We start from the raw sequence: 18,636 nt of genomic DNA on the forward strand, positions 1-18,636 counted from the left end.
TACTACAGGCTACAGAAGAGGAATGGTACTTCTCAGTTCAGAAGCTCAGTCAGAGCTGGCTAGCTCGCTGCTTGCTTCACTTCACCGCCTCAAAATCAGCACTGCTCGTAGTACTTGCTGGCTTGCTGCTGATACTTTACTGCTGGCTTTCGCTTCCCTTCCTTCCAGTAGCAGTAGCAGTTCCTATACTTGCTAGCAGCAGCTATTTATGCGGCAGCAGTGTGTGACACATTGAAAAGCATCTGATTCTAAAGCGAGCCAACAACAAGACACGAGCCCTGGGCGGCCCCTACGTTCCTAGTACTAGCTACTCAGTAGATGGCAGGGCAACAGCACCAGCACCAGCACCAGCAGCAGGAGCAGTCTGTTGGTTGGTGGTGGTGGTGGACTGGTGGTGATGTCAGATCAGCAAGCAGCAGGTCTTCAGTCTCCTGCTCCATCAGGAGGTAGCTAGCTAGCTGTGGAGGAAAGCGTCGACCTTGGCGTTGGTGGTGCGGGACAGGAACTTCATGCAGATGGGCGGCTTGACGCCGGCGAGCGCCAGCACGGACTGCGGTACCGTCCAGATGCCGTCGCCGCAGATGAGGCCCGACGCGACGGGGGGTGCGAACGCCTTGGACCTGGCCGGGTCCAGGCGGTCCCACACCAGGCGTACGAGGCTGCCGATGCACATGTCGATGCCGAAGTAGGGGCCGAGGTAGAAGGGGATGGCCATGGCCATGGGCAGCGGGATGTAGGCGGCGGCGCGGGCGCCCGCGAGGTCGCGCGCCAGGTTGATGGCGATGGCGGCGGCGAAGAAGGCGATGCAGAGGTCGAGGCAGTGCCGGGGCAGGGAGCCCAGGCCCTGGACGCCCAGGATGGCCATGTTGCGGTACACCAGCGCGTTCGGGGACGGGTACTCGGACCCCGGCATGCCGATGTCGCGGAACGCGTTGTAGAAGAGCCAGAACACGGACGGCGCCACCACGCAGCCCATGGCCGTTCCGATCACCTGGCTCACGAACATGGACCGCGGCGACGCCAGCGTCATGTACCCGGTCTTGAAGTCCTGCGTCAGGTCCGACGCCGTCGACACGATGCCGATCATCACGCCGCAGGCTGCGAGCCCCGCGATGATGCCGCCGCTGCCGCTGCCGTCGGGGTCGGAGGCGGCCGCCCATGCCCCCACGGTGAAGATGGCCAGCTTGCCGTACGTCGTGGCCAGGGACCAGTCCGTGAGCCCGCACCCGTACGCGTTGCAGAAGGCCAGCACGGGCGCGATCACGTACGACGTCGCCACGTGGTACCACCGGAGCTGGTGGAAGATGTGCGGCACCGTGGCGATGGACACCACGGCGATCACCATGTACGCGCTCAGCGCCAGCGTGTTGGGGATCTGGTCCTTGAGGAACAGCTCCGTCCGACGCTTGTCGTCGAACGTCTCCTCCTCCGCCGGCAGCGATTCGCCGCCGGAGATAGGGAGCGTCGGCCCCGACATCATCCCGCGCACCTGCACCACCAGCGCGGTCACGGTCCTCGTCATAACCTTGAGGAAGTTGTACAGGCCGTCGCCCAGGATCAGCGCGATGGAGACGAACACCTGCAGTCACGATTGCGTCGTTGCATTGCATCACCATATATACTCGAGATGTCTGTCGTATGGATGGATGGATTTGCAAGAACGACCCTGGACCTTCTCCTACAGGCTACAGTACGTACGTACCCGGTAGCCGACGATGCCACGGAGGCTGCTGGGTTTGAGGTCGGCGGGGTACCAGTCGCCCTTCTTCTGCTCGATGAGCGGCCACATGATGCCCCACGAGACCACTCCACCCAGGAGGACGGAAGCGTTGACGAGGTAAGGGCAGATCATCCCGACGCCGACGTACGTCGCCGAGAAGTCGAAGAAGAACCTACAGGTGCAGGCAACAGCAATAGAGTTGCGACGCTGACTGAACTCTGAAGCAGCATGCATCAAGCTACTGGGCTTACTTCTGCCTGTAGGCCTCGAGGCCCAGCGTGGGGAAGGACATGAAGCCGCAGCCCTCGCCGGCGGTGTAGAACCACTGGAAGAAGCCCCAGGCGAAGCTGCCGGCGAAGAACTTCCCCAGGGTCTTCACCTGTCTCCTGAATGCAGCGACCGTTTCAGACTATCAGAGTTCAGACACATGGAATTTTTCAGGACCGGAGGAACAACAGCGTCTGCGTCAGAGAGCAGTGAGTTGAGTACTTGGCGAGCTTGGCGCCCTGCGGAGTGTGGAAGCTGTTGATGAGGTGGGCAGTCGCAGTGCCGCTCGGGTAGATGAGCTTGTAATCGATGATCATTATCTGAACACGGCCGGCATCATGATGTGATGAATCGACCGAGTTTAAAGTGATGGATGAACACAATGCTAAACAAGTAACAGAACTGCGGCCGCGTCAGAGACAGAGTTGGTGGATGTGCGTGCGTGCGTGCGTACCTTCCTGAGGGGCACGACGGAGAAGAGGCCGAGGAAGCTGACGATGAAGAGGAAGCCGATCATCCAGCCCAGGCCTGGGTTCTTGATGTTGTGCGGGTCCCACGTCTCCCCCGATTGCTCGCTGATCCTGTCGCTCATCGCGAACATGTAGCTGCCGAATCCTCCTGCGGGATTAATTGACGCGTCCGTCAGCAACGGATTTTGATCTGAAGCCGTCAGGCGTCAGGACTATGAAATTACTAACGCCCCGAACAACAGAGCAGGAAAGAAACAAGTCCAGAGAGCGCGAGCGCGAGCGCGACGCGGACGAATTCAGAATTCAGAATCTGGAAAAGCCTAATCTAGATCCATAAACGACGAACTGTCGCGTCGCGAATTCGATGCCATTCGATAGGTGCGGTTTGGCAAGCCTTGGTGATCAGGAAGTCCCAATCAAAGAATACTGACGGTTGATGTGCACTGCATACCGCTGAACGCGATGCCGGAGCAGGCGACGACGCAGGTCTGGACGACGGTGTTCTCCTGGCGGGTGAAGGGCCTGACGCCGGTGAAGCCGGCCTGGGCGAGGAGCTTGGTCCAGGAGGTGAGGAGGAAGAATCCAAGGAGGCCCGCGGAGACGTTGAGCGAGGGGATGATCCCCGTGGTGAGGTTGAGCTTCATGACGATGACGCTGAACATGGCGCCCAGGAGCGCGCTCACCATCAGCGCCCGCACCGTCACCTGCTCCCGCCACCCGGGCACCTCCCACCCCTCGAACACCCGCTCCACCGACTCCGCCTCGTCGTCGTCGTCCTCCTCCTCCAGCGTTACTCTCCTCGCCATGGCGGACGCCCGCGCGAGAGAGAGTGTCAGTCCGTTCCTGCCGCGGCGGTTCTTTCGACCTCGCTCTGATCTCCGACGTCCGACCACCGTTCCCCTCCCGTCGTCCCGTGCCCCGTGCGTGGTGATCGTGGCAGCAGCTGCACGTACGTGCGTGCGTGTGGCGTGTCAGTTGGTACGCCCGCCCTCCCGCATGGTCGTCTCGAGTTCCTCACTGCGCGCGAGCGGTTTCGCCGGGAGGGTCAGTTGGTCAGTGACACCTGTGCCGGGTCTCTCGGGCAACTGGAGGAGGAGGAGTTCGTCGCGGATCCGTTTCTCTCGGCCACTGTCTCGCTCGCTCGCTCGCAGCATGTACGCGTTTCGTGCTCGCACGGTCGTCGCGGTCTCGCATCCCAGCCACAGAGACAGGTAGTAAACGAAGAAACAACAAGAACCAAGGCAGGCAACAGACGGTCGGCTCGGTGTTGCATTGCAGGTGTTGGTTACGTACGCGCACGGTGACATAGCATTATTGTTCGTACACGTACTTGCGTCTACCTAGTGTACTGCTACTGGTACACAAGACAAGAGAGGCGTTGGAGCGCGGCGGCGGCCTCATGCATGCGTCAAGGGTGCTCGATCAAGGGCACTTGGGGCGGGCGCCGCGGGTGGTGATGGCGGCGTAGCAGGGGCAGACGTCGTGGTTCCCGGCGGTGCCCGGCGGCACGCAGTTGCAGCGGGCGCAGCAGGACCCGCACGCCCTCCTGCACAGTTTCTGCCGCGACGACAGCGCGCATCGCGCCGCGCACGCGCTCCCGCAGTCTGCAGCAGACGTTCGTTCGTAGCAGGCGCCCAGCGTGACGTGGCAGAGCAGAGAACCGTGTCAGTTAGTCATTCAGCAGAGAAGAGGAAAGCAAAAGATGGTGGTTTGTACTGGAAGAGGAGTTTACCTATGGAGCTCGCTGGGGACGGTGCTGGGGAAGGACTCCCCGGCGACAACTCCTCCTCTTGGCTGGCATCTACGGCGGCGGCGACCACACCCAGAGCAAGCAGGAGGAGGAGGAGCGCGCAGGCAGCCGGAGCCCGGCCGGACGCCGCCGCCATGGCAGTTGGCAGAGCCTGAGCGAGCCGAGTGACAACTCGATGCCAACAACTGCAGTCTGCCGAGCGCACGCAGGAGCTTCAAACTGAATCGCCTCTCGACGCCAGGCGCAAGCCCGGCATATAAAGGCCTGGCCGTGGCCGTGTGGCACACGGTAGGGAGTGAGGTGTAAAGGAAACGACGCCGCTGATCCGTCAGACAACAGCTGGAGCAGTGATGGTTCCGGACGTTGCGGCCTGCCTGTACGGCTGTACCACGTCCCTCCGACTGCGGTTTCAGCTTCCAAGGCATGCAAAATGCGGCGCAGGACTGCTTGCCTCATTGCCCGCGCCGTGCTTACGCCTTACGGCCGAGGTTGTTGCTAACGGCTACGAAAAAGGCGGACTCCTTTTCCTCTTCCTCGCCCGCTTTCGAGAACGCCGGCCAGGATTCGGCGGCGAGTGTGTGTCGTACGTTTGCAGGTGGAAACGCGTGATGATTTGCTTCATTATTATTACAGAGGCTGTCTATTGAGGGTAAAGTCTCTTTAAACTGTCCATGTATCCACCTCAATTCATTTATGTTGAGGTGGTGATTGGACAGCCAAACAAGTCATTAGGAGCGACGCCACTAATTGACGAACGATCACTCAAACTAAATCAAATGAACGAATTTCCGACTAATTAAGCTTTCCATTTTAAGAAAATACTCATCCCGTGTATCTCATTGCCTCTCTCACTTCGTTCTTTTTCTTTGTCTATGATATCAGCACTGATATAACCCACAAAAATAATTTTTTTTAAAAAATGCTATAGCTTAAAAATGGTGTGTCCATTTTTAATTTCGTCTGCACCAGTGTGTTCTACACGATGCGACGAATAAAAGTAGACCCCACTTACATATGTTTTGAAGAATTTTGTTCTACAAATAACTTATATGTACTAACTTAGGATATATAATTTAGAACATATAAGTTAGAACACACCATTTACATTTAATAGCTTATGTGTACCAAATAATCAGATATAACTTAGAAAATATAACTTAGAATATATAACTTGTAATGTACTAAGTTATAGCTTTTGACAAAACTTGCAAACACAAAAGTTATTAATATACAAAGGAATGAATTAACTTATAACTTATATCAAAACTTACAAACATAAAAAGTCATGGAAGCTAACTTCTGTACATAAGTTATTCCATGTAACTTGTGTATATAAGATAATCAATACATAAGTTATAAAGTTATATATGTAAGTGGGATCTGCACCAATTTATGTGCATAAGTTATAAAGTTATATGTTATTATAATTTAACACATATAAATCTCTACGTGAAAAAAAAATCTTCGAAATATATGTAAGTGGGATCTAGTTTTATTCGTCTCATCATGAAGAATACATTGGTGCAAACGAAATAAAAATTGGATAAACCGTTTGGAAGTTATAACAATTTAAAATAAATGATTTGTATTTTTAAGATGACGTCCATGGGACGTCAACAGAGTAGAAGACGCTGACTGGATCGTTCGTTGGATTAGTTTCTAATGAACATTCACTAGAATGGATTTGGGCATTAGGAGGGCGGATAAGGGTCAACTTTTGTTATCCCTAAGGAGTGTCCATTTTCCATTGTGGTTTTGTAGGAATATATTTTTTATGTTTTTTGATACCTGAGAAAGCGAATACTAGTGTTATTGGTATTTTTGATGATGTGGTGTGACAACTTGATAGCCAACATGGATTGCAATGAAAATTTGGTGATTCTATCCATGGTCTTGTTTTCCACCACAACATTGCCATCCTACCAAGGGAAAATTTGCATATCAAACCAATATTAGCAAAGAGCCGCAAGCGACATCAATACACAAAAGCAAACGAGAATTAGAGAAAAGTTGTTGTGTAGATAAAAAGGCAGAGTTGAAAGCAAACGATGTTTTTTGAAGATCTAAGCAAATGATAATTAGGGATAAGTTGTTGTATAGATAAGGAAGTAGAGTTGTCGCACGAGGTCACGAGTCATGTTGAATATCGTCACCCACTTGCTCTTTAGCAATGGAGCTAGTGCATGTGAACAACCTTGAGTTCTCGGGCTCATGGCGTGTGCCACTCCTTGAATCCAACGATGTAGATCAGTAGATGTTAATATCATACCTAGGTGAAAAAAAATCTTTTTGGATGTCTATAGATAGATTAGTAGTCTAAACTAAAATTTTGCAAACTCACAAATAGTAGATAAAAGGTTAGATATAAACGAAGAACTAATAATTCTACTCAAACTAGTGTTTTGCAAACCTAGTGTGTTCAGCAACGTACACAATTCTAGTCTCAAAGCTATGAACCAAGTTATGCCACTAGAAATGAAGAGACTAGCTCGGTTCGCTTCCTAGGATGACAAGCCTTAATACCTCCACTCCAATAATTGAGCAAGTACAATGTAAAGTGTAAAAGTAGAGTGATCAAGTGACATGCCACACAAGGGAGGGCACAAATATATACCACGTGTTAAGGGGGCTTTTCAATCACCTACATCCACATTAAGGTAATCGCAAGAATTGCCACTCGTCTGTCAAGTCAACAAACCCACACTTGATCTTGAGCCGGTTCGGCCTCAAGGTGCTATCCATGGCCTTTTTTCATATGAGTGGTTCTTCACCTCCTTTGTATGGGATAGAACTTATTCTTATTCATTTAGAGTTAACATATAAATGCCTTTAAATTATCATTGACAATAGTATTTTTTGGTATAGTGCTTATAAGAAGTACGTGGAAGATCCTGAGTGCTATGATTGAAAAGTCAAAGATCAAGAACGACAAAAAATTAAAACTCAAGCGTGATTTCCTGGTAAGTAGCAATACTAATAATGTACTACTACTACACTACAACTACACTACTGCTACTTTTACAATACTATACTCTACTCACTATTATTTGTATCGTGCAATGCGCCAAACAATTCTATGGCTCAGTTTCATGTGGATTTTATATTTGTGAGTATCTGAGGACGTGCATCAGATATAGCAGTAGCTGGCGGCATCTTAAGAAAGCACAAGGTTGGTGGGAAAGTGAGAAGGTCGACTCTCAGTTCAGACAAAACTGAAGCAGACATATGTAAGTCTGTCACCGAGGCTGCACATGAAGGTCGAACATTCTTCAACAAGGAAACTGAGTTAGCTCTGGATGCAAAGTTCGAGAGGATCGGAAACTGGAGCGACAAGAAAAAAGGGTTACAGATGAAGGATTACTTGTTGTCCGCCTTACATGATATGTAGAACCATGTATGCATGAATGATGTGAATGATACGTGGTTATAAAAAATAATGATGTGATCACCAATATTGGTTGTTTTAAATTTAACATGCATGAATGTATATATATGTTTGTCATCTATTTGCTGCTACTAACATTATCAAAATTTTGCTCGAAAAAGAACATTACCAACATTGAAATCCGAATTTGAAAGAGTTTTTTTAAATGTGAAACATTAACAGAGACGGGTAGTTAAAAACAACCGCCTCTATTAAAATTTTAATAGAGGCGGAGACATAATGCAACCGCCTCGGTTAATACATTAATTGTGGCGGACGACATAAGACAACCGCCATGGTTAATGAGTATTTACCATAGCGATTGCTTTATGTCGTCCGCCACGGTTAATGCATTCACTGAGGTGGTTGTAAAAACCGCCTCGGTTAAGCCACGATTAATCGTGACCTATGGCCGTGGCGTTTTTTGCTACCACCACGATAAATGCAAAAGGCCTTTCAAGGTTAAGTTTTATTGTAGTAGTGAACTCAATAGCACCTCATAATTTACCTACAGGGCATGTTAGAGAAATCAGTGTTAGCTAGGTGTGAGGGGAGGAGTGTTGGGATGGAGAATTTGTGAATCAAGTAAGACAAACAATAAGCACGAGGGAGATAGCGAGGACATGATTGATAGTTTAGGTAATACTCCCTCCATCCTAAATTATAAGTTATTTTAAGAATCTTGGAGAGTTAAACCATCTCAAGTTTGACCAAAATTATATGGTAAGATAATAATATTTATGATGTCAACTTAGTATCATTATATTCTTTATTAATTATATTTTCATATTATACCTAATTGATATTATAAGTCTTTGTATTTTTCTCTATAATTTTGGTCAAAGTTAAAATATTTTGACTCTCTAATATTCTTGGAATCCCCCCCTCCGGTTGTTATACTCAGCAAGATTTTTTTTAGGTAATACTAAGTTTGTTACTCTCCATTCTTTGTGTTTTTTTCTCTTCTTCTGAGCAAGATTTTTTTTTCTCTTTTTTTGAACATTATACATGGGCTCTGCCCCCACTCGTCCCCTTGAACGCTCAACAGAGTAGTGGGCCGACGGTGGCGCGTACTTCTGCGAGGCCCATGATCAGTAGTCAGATTGTGGCCTTGTCGTAGCAGTGCTGGTAACAAGACTCCTCGCATAGTCCGCTAGTCATGCTCAGGCGAGGCCGGCCGAAGATGCCTATTCATTGAAATCATTCGTATTTAAATTAAACCGAAACCATCCAAAATCCAAGTGAAACAAGCGCAGGCGACGGTGTTGCTTTGTCCGCTTGTCTCACGGGCAGGTGCGGGCGCGTGCCCCCAGTCTGCGCGCCACCGCCCGTGCCCAGCACCAGGCTTCATCCACGTCCACGAACCCGAGGCCTGGCCTGACAAATATCACGGCCCAACAAGCGAAAAGCAACCCGGCCTCTGCCCTCGCCGCGGCTGTGGTCGCGGTCGGCGCCACGCGCACGGCCGCAACAGCGACCGCCGCTTATCCGGGGCCTCATCGCCTCCCTCCGGCCGCGGGCGCCCCGGGAATCCCCCGCGCCCAATCACAGCGCGCCCCCGGGGCGACCGCGATCCACCTTTCCCACTTCCCCCGCGCCCCGGCCTGGCATCTATCTCCCTTCGCCCCGTCAGCGCCAACGTGTCCCGGCTCCCGCCACCAAATCCTCCTCCCCCTTCACTGAGGCACTCCCTCCGCCGCTCCTGTCCTCTCCTCCGCCAGGAGACGACGGGCAACCTATACATTCTACCGCTTCCCGCGCTCCCCTGCTCGCTTCTTCTTCCCCCTGCCCTGTTTCCGAGGAACGGCGGCCGCCGAGAACAATCGCCGGCCGGCCACCAAGAACAATCCTCCAGCCAGCCTTACTGTAGTGTAGATTTTGTTTACTGACTGAACTCGAGCGTCGCGTCCTCCGCCCGCCGGCTCCGTCCTGCGACCAGACGCCATGTCGTCGTCTCTAGTGTCCACCCCATTCGCCGCCGCGGCGCAGAAGCAGCTCCTGGCGGCGCCCGTGCCGCTGCACTCGTTCCTCCTGAGCAGCCGGCGCCAGCCGGGGCGTCGTGGCGGTGCCGGCGCCATCCGGTGCGCGGTCGCCGGCGGCAACGGCCTGTTCACGCAGACCAAGCCCGAGGTGCGGCGCGTGGTGCCGACCGACCCGCGGGGCCTGCCGCGGGTCAAGGTCGTCTACGTCGTGCTGGAGGCGCAGTATCAGTCGTCCGTCACGGCCGCCGTGCAGCAACTCAACGCCGACCCGCGCCGCGCCGCGGCGTTCGAGGTCGTGGGATACCTCGTCGAGGAGCTCCGCGACGAGGACACCTACGCCACCTTCTGCGCCGACCTCGCCGACGCCAACGTCTTCATCGGCTCCCTCATCTTCGTCGAGGAGCTGGCGCTCAAGGTCAAGGCTGCCGTCGAGAAGGAGCGCGACCGCATGGACGCCGTCCTCGTCTTCCCCTCCATGCCCGAGGTCATGCGCCTCAACAAGCTCGGCTCCTTCAGCATGTCGCAGCTGGGGCAGTCCAAGAGCCCCTTCTTCCAGCTCTTCAAGCGCAACAAGTCCAACTCCAGCAACTTCGCCGACAGCATGCTCAAGCTCGTGCGCACGCTGCCCAAGGTGCTCAAGTACCTGCCCTCCGACAAGGCGCAGGACGCCAGGCTCTACATCCTCAGCCTCCAGTTCTGGCTCGGCGGCTCGCCGGACAACCTCCAGAACTTCCTCAAGATGATCGCCGGCTCCTACGTGCCGGCGCTCAGGGGCGCCGGCATCAAGTACGACGACCCTGTGCTCTACCTCGACTCCGGCATCTGGCACCCGCTGGCGCCCACCATGTACGAGGACGTCAAGGAGTACCTCAACTGGTACGGCACGCGCCGGGACACCAACGACAGGCTCAAGGACCCCAACGCGCCCGTCATCGGCCTCGTCCTGCAGAGGAGCCACATTGTCACCGGCGACGACGGGCACTACGTCGCCGTCATCATGGAGCTCGAGGCCAAGGGCGCCAAGGTCATACCCATCTTCGCCGGCGGTCTCGACTTCTCCGGGCCCACCCAACGCTACCTGGTCGACCCGATTACTGGCAAGCCGTTCGTGAACGCCGTGGTGTCTCTCACCGGGTTCGCGCTCGTTGGCGGGCCGGCGAGGCAGGACCACCCCAAGGCCATTGCCGCGTTGCAGAAGCTCGACGTGCCGTACATTGTTGCGCTTCCGCTCGTGTTCCAGACCACGGAGGAGTGGCTCAACAGCACCTTGGGGCTTCACCCCATTCAGGTGGCGCTGCAGGTCGCGCTGCCGGAGCTCGACGGTGGGATGGAGCCCATCGTATTCGCCGGCCGGGACCCCAGGACAGGCAAGCCCCATTTTCCATTTCTCTCATTCCTGACATACCTGAATGTCTGCATTTTTCTTCTGGGACACCTGTACTTAAGCTGAATTGTGAATGTACTTGATGCAGGAAAATCACATGCATTGCATAAGAGAGTGGAGCAGCTCTGCACTAGAGCCATCAGATGGGCACAACTGAAGAGGAAAACTAAGGTGCGCCTGTGGTTCCCATAAAACTACTGTATACAGTACTAAGTCCTGCACAGATTGCAAATTCTAATACAGAGTAGAGAAATGTTACAACTCTTCTTGGAGAAACAAATGACTTGTAGATTACATGTTAATTGAACATACTAGTTCTGCTACTTCACTAGTCAAGGTGACGGCTACTGGAAACAAAAAATTTGTTACAGAACTAGTATGTTCAATTAACATGTTACTAATGCCATTCTAGGTTACATGTTACTAATTAACCAACGGTGGTAGTACGAATGCTTCAATCCTGTCTCTCCAAAAAAAATGCTTCAATCCTTGCTATGGTATCATAGACTTCATATTGAGATTGAAGTTGTTGATCTGAAAACCGTAACTGAAGAAATTTTTTTCCCATACATACACAATGCCACAAGCTTGCTATGATAAAAATATTCTCAAGACAACCCATTATAAATAAATTATACTAGATGACAATCTGTAGCTTCCAACTTACTCCAGGCCAAATCCATCAAAATGAAGAATATATAGTATGGGCAGGATTTAGTACTTTGGGTGCACAATTCTTGTTCCCGTCGATGTGGCCATTTCATTAGTGGAAGACTAAAAGCTCTGCACTTTCATGACATGGTGTTCATCAGCTGAAAAATACTGATACTGAGCAATCAGTCCCTGTATGCATAAGTTGCGAAAATAACCTTTTGTTTGTCTGTCTGCCTGTTTCCAGGAGGAGAAGAAACTGGCAATCACTGTTTTCAGTTTCCCACCTGACAAGGGCAACGTGGGGACTGCAGCATATCTGAATGTGTTCAACTCCATCTACTCTGTGCTGTCAGACCTCAAGAAGGACGGCTACAACGTTGAGGGTCTCCCAGACACACCGGAAGCCCTCATCGAGGAGGTTATCCATGACAAGGAGGCTCAGTTCAACAGCCCCAACCTCAATGTGGCTTACCGCATGAATGTGAGGGAGTACCAGGCACTCACCTCCTATGCCTCCTTGCTGGAGGAGAACTGGGGGAAGCCACCTGGGCACCTCAACTCTGATGGCGAGAACCTCCTTGTCTATGGGAAGCAGTACGGCAATGTCTTCATCGGAGTGCAGCCCACTTTTGGGTATGAAGGCGATCCGATGCGGCTTCTGTTCTCAAAGTCTGCCAGCCCTCACCATGGCTTTGCAGCATACTACACCTTTGTTGAGAAGATCTTCCAGGCCGATGCTGTTCTGCACTTTGGAACACACGGGTCCCTGGAGTTCATGCCTGGCAAGCAGGTTGGGATGAGTGATGCTTGCTTCCCTGACAGCCTCATTGGCAACATCCCCAACATCTACTACTATGCCGCAAACAACCCATCAGAGGCTACGGTCGCCAAGCGCCGGAGCTATGCAAACACCATCAGCTACCTGACACCACCAGCTGAGAATGCCGGTCTCTACAAGGGGCTCAAGCAGCTATCAGAGCTCATCTCCTCTTACCAGTCTCTCAAGGACACTGGGCGTGGTACTCAGATTGTGAGCTCAATCATCAGCACTGCAAAACAGTGCAACCTTGACAAGGATGTCCCACTGCCCGAGGAAGGGGAGGAGCTCCCACCAAGTGAACGTGACCTGGTCGTTGGAAAGGTGTACTCCAAGATCATGGAGATAGAGTCACGGCTCCTTCCCTGTGGTCTACATGTGATCGGTGAGCCACCGAGCGCCATCGAAGCTGTGGCCACACTGGTGAACATAGCTGCTCTCGACCGCCCAGAGGATGGCATAATCTCGCTGCCTGGCATACTTGCTGCCACAGTGGGCAGGGAGATTGAAGATGTGTACAGGGGAAGTGACAAGGGCATACTGGCTGACGTCGAGCTTTTGAGGCAGATAACTGAAGCTTCGCGTGGCGCCATCACCGCCTTTGTAGAGAAGACCACAAACAGCAAAGGGCAAGTCGTCAATGTTGCCAACAACCTCAGCAACATACTTGGCTTTGGTCTGTCAGAGCCATGGGTGCAGTACCTGTCCACGACCAAGTTCATCAGGGCAGACAGAGAGAAGCTGAGGGTTTTGTTTGGATTCCTGGGGGAATGCTTGAAGCTCGTCGTGCAAGACAATGAGCTGGGCAGCTTGAAGCTCGCCCTTGAGGGAAGCTATGTCGAGCCTGGCCCTGGTGGTGACCCGATCCGTAACCCGAAGGTGCTTCCGACTGGGAAGAACATCCATGCTCTTGACCCACAGGCCATCCCAACCACAGCTGCCTTGAAGAGTGCCAAGATCGTCGTCGACCGTCTCCTGGAGAGGCAGAAGGCCGACAATGGCGGCAAGTACCCAGAGACAGTTGCACTTGTCTTGTGGGGCACTGACAACATCAAGACCTATGGTGAGTCACTGGCCCAGGTGCTGTGGATGATTGGTGTACGGCCAGTTGCTGACACCTTCGGCCGTGTCAACCGTGTGGAGCCTGTCAGCCTTGAGGAGCTTGGACGTCCAAGGATTGACGTCGTCGTCAATTGCTCTGGTGTCTTCAGAGACCTTTTCATCAACCAGGTATGAATTCAGTACATCGCTGCCTTTGATCTTTTGTACACAATTTGCATAGATACATTACTGCACTGACTGAACTGAATAATTTACTCATGGAACGATGCATTTTGATGCCTGCAGATGAACCTGCTGGACCGGGCGGTGAAGATGGTCGCCGAACTGGACGAGCCAGCAGAGATGAATTACGTGCGCAAGCATGCCCAGGAGCAGGCAGAGGAGCTCGGCGTCTCGCTGAGAGAGGCGGCGACGAGGGTGTTCTCGAACGCATCAGGCTCCTACTCGTCGAACGTGAACCTGGCGGTGGAGAACGCGTCGTGGACAGACGAGAAGCAGCTCCAGGACATGTACCTGAGCCGGAAATCCTTCGCGTTCGACAGCGACGCTCCAGGGGCAGGCATGAAGGAGAAGCGCAAGGCGTTCGAGCTCGCTCTGGCGACGGCGGACGCCACGTTCCAGAACCTCGACTCGTCGGAGATCTCGCTGACGGACGTGAGCCACTACTTCGACTCGGACCCGACGAAGCTCGTGCAGGGGCTGCGCAAGGACGGCCGGGCGCCGTCGTCGTACATTGCTGACACTACCACGGCGAACGCCCAGGTGAGGACGCTGTCGGAGACGGTGCGCCTCGACGCGAGGACCAAGCTGCTGAACCCCAAGTGGTACGAGGGGATGATGAAGAGCGGATACGAGGGCGTCAGGGAGATCGAGAAGCGGCTCACCAACACCGTTGGGTGGAGCGCGACGTCTGGGCAGGTCGACAACTGGGTGTACGAGGAGGCGAACTCCACGTTCATCGAAGACGAGGCGATGAGGAAGAGGCTCATGGAGACCAACCCCAATTCGTTCAGGAAGCTGGTGCAGACCTTCCTGGAAGCCAGTGGCAGAGGCTACTGGGAGACATCGGAGGAGAACCTGGACAGGCTCAGGGAGCTCTACTCGGAGGTTGAAGACAAGATTGAGGGGATTGACAGGTAAATTGATTTGCCAGATTTCGGTCGGTCGGTTCCAGCGTTCAAACAATAACGAGCTTGGAACTCTTCTGTCTCATCGAGACACTTGTACAATGTTGTACAAATATGTGTGTGATTTATATAAACTTGTAACATGCAATACTGGAGGATACAATCTTTAACAGAGAGGGTGATTGGAAAGAAGCATGAGTTGAAGAAGCGAAAGCAATGATGTTTCGTGTAGAGAGGGTTTTTTTCTCTCACTTGTAACTTGTTTCATTCACAAAGATGAGTATATATATCAGCGTCGTGACCTGCCTTTGAAATATCACTTGTTCTTTCACTTCACAATGCTTCGATAACTTGTGCAGCTTGTCCTTTTGATTGTTTTCTACTTTTTCGATCACTATGACATGGGCTGAGCTGGTTCAATTGACAAGGTTTTGTACTATTTTCTGATGGCTTAATTGTTTAGAGTAGTAGTACATCAAAGAAGATCATTCCATAGTGGTGCCTTATCTGGAATGAAGGTGAATAGGACGTCTGAAGTCTGAACCTGCTAATGCATTTGCTGCTATTGGCTTTTTCTCTGATCTTTCCCGAGAGGTTCTCACTTCTCAGTAAGTCAGTAAATCGTCTTTAATCGAAGCAATTGGGATTAGCATACTAGTCCATTAATCTGTGCTCCCGTACGGATGGAGAGAAAAAACCTTCTCTACACAAAACATATCTTATGAACATGACTGGAGTGAGCAGTATATAACTGCTCCCTACTCCTAGCATTGGTATGCTCTGTATGTTACAGTACGTACATCTGGAGTTAGAGCGGTTGTCTTCTTGTTTGTTTCGACAATTCTACATTTCTACTGACAATGATAGACTGCATGAGTTTTTCCTGCCCAGGACAAGCAGAAAGGACATAGGCCCAACTCTGCTAATTTGGTTTTTGTATCTTTGGGTCAAAAAATTCCACGGAGATATCCATTCAAAAAATAAAGTACGAGTAAATAAATATATCAAGAACAGACATCAATTAAGAGACAAACAACATTTCAAAAATCTGAGGACTTTTTTTTTATAAAGATCTGAGGAGGACTTTTGAATGATTCTATTTTTTAAATTGTGATTTTTGAGCTGTTACCATCATAAACTCAATCCAAAGTAAAATGAAAACTTCACTAGTACAATCTGGGTTTTCATTCGTCCCCATAAAGACACACACAGTGACACGGAAGTACTGAATCTGTTGGTCATTTTTAGTATAGATATACTCATACATTGAAACTCGGATAAACTTCACATCGTATCAATGACCACCTGAAACGGAGACATATCTGTTGTACCGGCATTATCGTAAATCCTTTCCATTCCAAGGATCGGTGAGAGGGCTTGCTGATCTCAAGAAAATGAAGAGCCTTGCCTGCGAACCCCATGCTATAACGGCAAGCTGCAGCAGAGCACATGTCCATGTCCATTTCCATGCTGGCCAAGCCAAGCAAGACGACGGCACAGCACTGGCACTACATCCTGCTGCTGCTACTGGCGCCCTTGCGGGTGGGTCCCATATCCTTGGCAAGGTTCCGGAGCACGTACTTCTGGATCTTCCCGGTGGAGGTCTTGGGCAGCTCGGCGCGGAGCACCACCGTCTTGGGCACCATGTAGTGCGGCATGCGGTCCCGGCACCACGCGATCACATCCGCCGCGGTGACCGCGCCCGGCGACCCCGACCTCTCCTCCTTGAGGCTCACGAACGCGCACGGCGTCTCGCCCCAGAACTCGTCGGGCCGAGCCACCACCGCCGCCTCGTTCACCGCCGGGTGGTTGTAGAGCACGGACTCCACCTCCACGCTGCTGATGTTCTCCCCGCCGCTGATGATCACGTCCTTGGACCGATCCCGGATCTCCATGTACCCGTCTGGGTGCATCACGCCGACGTCCCCCGTGTAGAACCACCCGTTGTCCCGTATCGCCGCCCTGGTGGCCGTGTCGTCGTTGAGGTAGCCGAGCATGACGCACCCGCCACGAAGCACGATCTCGCCCATCGTGGACCCGTCGCGGGGCACGCTGTGGCCGGTCTCGCCGTCGACGATGTCGACCTCGGCCATGGCGGGCGTGCGCACGCCCTGCCTCGCCTTGAGCCGCGCGCGCTCCGACGCCGGCAGCTTGTTCCACTCCCCCTTCCACGCGCAGCTCACCACCAGCCCCGCCGTCTCCGTCAGCCCGTACCCGTGGGTGACCTCGAAGCCGATGGACTCGGTGCGGTGGAGCACGGCGGCCGGCGGCGGTGCGCCGGCGGTGAGGATGCGCACCTTCCCCGGGAGCGGCCGCCGCGCGGCGTCCGGGGCGTTGGCCAGCATGTTGAGCACGACGGGCGCGCCGCAGAGGTGGTCCACCCCGCGCCGCGCGATGGTGGCGTACACCTCGGCGGCGTGGACGCGGCGCAGGCACACGTTGGTGCCGCCCACCGCCGCCATCCCCCACGGGAAGCACCACCCGTTGGCGTGGAACATGGGCAGCGTCCACAGGTACGTCGGCTGCTTCGGCACCGCCCATTCCACCAGCGTGTCGACGGTGACCAGGAAGATGCCGCGGTGGCAGTGCACCACGCCCTTAGGCGCCGACGTCGTGCCGGAGGTGTAGTTCAGTATCATCGGGTCCCACTCGCTGCGCGGCCGCACCCAAGCGAACTCCGGGTCGCCCCTGTCGAGGAGCGCCTCGTACGTCAGCGTCCCGGGCGGCGCCGCGGGGAACTCCTTCTCGTGCGGGTCCTCGACGGGGACGACGCGCGGCGCCCGGTGCCCCGGCGGGAGCTGCCTCAGCGCGTCCCGGACGAGCGGCACGCTCGCCGGGTCGGCGAAGACGAGCTTGGAGCCGGAGTGGCGGAGCAGGACGGCGACCGTGCGCGCGTCCAGGCGCGTGTTGATGGTGTTGAGCACGGCGCCGCTCATGGGCACCCCGAAGTGCATCTCGTACATGGCCGGCACGTTGGGCAGCAGCACGGACACCTATATCGATCGACAGAATCCAGCGATAGATTCGCCAAGAGATCAGAGCACGGTGTCGTCAGTTGCCACTTGCCACGGCAGATGGAATTATTGAGCGAGCGAGGGGAACGGGCGGCTTACGATGTCGCCGCGGGAGACACCGAGGGAGACGAGCGCGGAGGCGAGGCGGAGGCAGCGCCGGTGCGTCTGCGACCAGGTGTAGACGGTGTCGTGGTAGACGACGGAGGGGCAGTCGCCGAACACGGTGGCGGTGCGCTCCAGGAAGCCCAGCGGCGTGAGCGGGCAGGAGTTGGCCGGGTTCGTGCCGAGCTTGTCCATGCCGCCGGCTCGCGGTGGTCGCCGGGGGCAGGCCTGGCTGTTGCGTCCGCGGAGACGGCCTCCTCACCGGTCCAGCTCGCTGAGTGGTGGTTGCACGTTGAACGCCGAGGCGGAGACGGAGGCGGAGGCTGAGCAAGACACGGAGGCAGAGGTTCTTGTGTGATGACTCATGAGAGGCAGAGGCAGGTGGTTGGCTGCCTTGAGGCGACTTCTCCTGCAAACCCGGCTGCACGATGGGGAACCAACGGTCAGGATCGAGTGCAGCGGTGCAGGTGGAAGAGTATAATCTGGATTCGAGAGACCAGCGAGGTCGGTCAGTCAGTCAGCCAGAAGATGCTAATCTATGACGGGGATTGAAAAATGCGATTCCATTTTGTCTCGCCTCGCCTCTGAATTTTCTGAGGCTTTTCGTTCAAAAAAAGGGGGAGCAGCGTGTGAAAGTCGTTGTATGGGATAATAACAGCACAGTAGCTAACCTCCCCGTGTCATGGCGTCACAAAGAAACTCTGCATCGAACCATCGAAGAAAGCCGTACTCAATTTCGCTTGTATGTGCACTAGAGGAGAAAATTTCTTAAGTTTTGTCTTCGACTACAAGCGAAATTTAAGAAAAAACACGGGGAGGTTAGCTACTCTTAAGTCCTCGCTTGTATATGTTTTTCTTAAGTC

The 18,636-nt window shown here is 53.3% G+C and overlaps 4 protein-coding genes across 4 annotated transcripts; 1 reads left to right on the forward strand and 3 right to left on the reverse strand.

The window, feature by feature from the left end:
• Positions 455-3,500, reverse strand: LOC8070316 (probable metal-nicotianamine transporter YSL10). The gene is made up of 6 exons (XM_002448715.2): positions 2,909-3,500; positions 2,442-2,605; positions 2,210-2,307; positions 1,972-2,106; positions 1,703-1,892; positions 455-1,579 (listed from the first exon to the last, which is right to left on the reverse strand). The coding sequence occupies exons 1-6, from the start codon at positions 3,261-3,263 to the stop codon at positions 455-457; spliced, it is 2,067 nt and encodes a 688-aa protein (XP_002448760.1). The 5' UTR covers positions 3,264-3,500.
• LOC8085856 (gibberellin-regulated protein 1) lies at positions 3,698-4,434 on the reverse strand. Its single transcript, XM_002448716.2, has 2 exons — positions 4,190-4,434; positions 3,698-4,061 (listed from the first exon to the last, which is right to left on the reverse strand). Exons 1-2 carry the CDS (start codon positions 4,341-4,343, stop codon positions 3,880-3,882), a joined length of 336 nt encoding a protein of 111 aa, XP_002448761.1. The 5' UTR covers positions 4,344-4,434; the 3' UTR covers positions 3,698-3,879.
• Positions 9,290-14,976, forward strand: LOC8085857 (magnesium-chelatase subunit ChlH, chloroplastic). Its single transcript, XM_002447269.2, has 4 exons — positions 9,290-10,980; positions 11,086-11,168; positions 11,896-13,698; positions 13,816-14,976. The coding sequence occupies exons 1-4, from the start codon at positions 9,576-9,578 to the stop codon at positions 14,668-14,670; spliced, it is 4,146 nt and encodes a 1,381-aa protein (XP_002447314.1). The 5' UTR covers positions 9,290-9,575; the 3' UTR covers positions 14,671-14,976.
• On the reverse strand, positions 15,792-18,404 carry LOC8070317 (probable acyl-activating enzyme 5, peroxisomal). The gene is made up of 2 exons (XM_002448717.2): positions 17,771-18,404; positions 15,792-17,650 (listed from the first exon to the last, which is right to left on the reverse strand). The coding sequence occupies exons 1-2, from the start codon at positions 17,966-17,968 to the stop codon at positions 16,166-16,168; spliced, it is 1,683 nt and encodes a 560-aa protein (XP_002448762.1). The 5' UTR covers positions 17,969-18,404; the 3' UTR covers positions 15,792-16,165.

This window comes from Sorghum bicolor, chromosome 6, assembly GCF_000003195.3.
Source record: "Sorghum bicolor cultivar BTx623 chromosome 6, Sorghum_bicolor_NCBIv3, whole genome shotgun sequence".
Lineage (NCBI taxonomy): Eukaryota > Viridiplantae > Streptophyta > Magnoliopsida > Poales > Poaceae > Sorghum > Sorghum bicolor.

What these genes read in the sequence shown, in the direction of transcription:
- LOC8070316 (XM_002448715.2), bottom strand. Translation starts at nt 3,263, where the DNA reads ATGGCGAGGAGAGTAACGCTGGAGGAGGAGGACGACGACGACGAGGCG. An exon ending in CTCCGGCATCGCGTTCAGCG is followed by an intron (nt 2,606 to 2,908) that starts GTATGCAGTGCA and finishes TTAATCCCGCAG; the next exon opens with GAGGATTCGGCAGCTACATG. An exon ending in GTGGCATCGTCGGCTACCGG is followed by an intron (nt 1,580 to 1,702) that starts GTACGTACGTAC and finishes TCGTGACTGCAG; the next exon opens with GTGTTCGTCTCCATCGCGCT.
- LOC8085856 (XM_002448716.2), bottom strand. Translation starts at nt 4,343, where the DNA reads ATGGCGGCGGCGTCCGGCCGGGCTCCGGCTGCCTGCGCGCTCCTCCTC. An exon ending in GTCCCCAGCGAGCTCCATAG is followed by an intron (nt 4,062 to 4,189) that starts GTAAACTCCTCT and finishes CGTCTGCTGCAG; the next exon opens with ACTGCGGGAGCGCGTGCGCG.
- LOC8085857 (XM_002447269.2), top strand. Translation starts at nt 9,576, where the DNA reads ATGTCGTCGTCTCTAGTGTCCACCCCATTCGCCGCCGCGGCGCAGAAG. An exon ending in CGGCCGGGACCCCAGGACAG is followed by an intron (nt 10,981 to 11,085) that starts GCAAGCCCCATT and finishes TACTTGATGCAG; the next exon opens with GAAAATCACATGCATTGCAT. An exon ending in AACTGAAGAGGAAAACTAAG is followed by an intron (nt 11,169 to 11,895) that starts GTGCGCCTGTGG and finishes GCCTGTTTCCAG; the next exon opens with GAGGAGAAGAAACTGGCAAT.
- LOC8070317 (XM_002448717.2), bottom strand. Translation starts at nt 17,968, where the DNA reads ATGGACAAGCTCGGCACGAACCCGGCCAACTCCTGCCCGCTCACGCCG. An exon ending in GTGTCTCCCGCGGCGACATC is followed by an intron (nt 17,651 to 17,770) that starts GTAAGCCGCCCG and finishes CGATCGATATAG; the next exon opens with GTGTCCGTGCTGCTGCCCAA.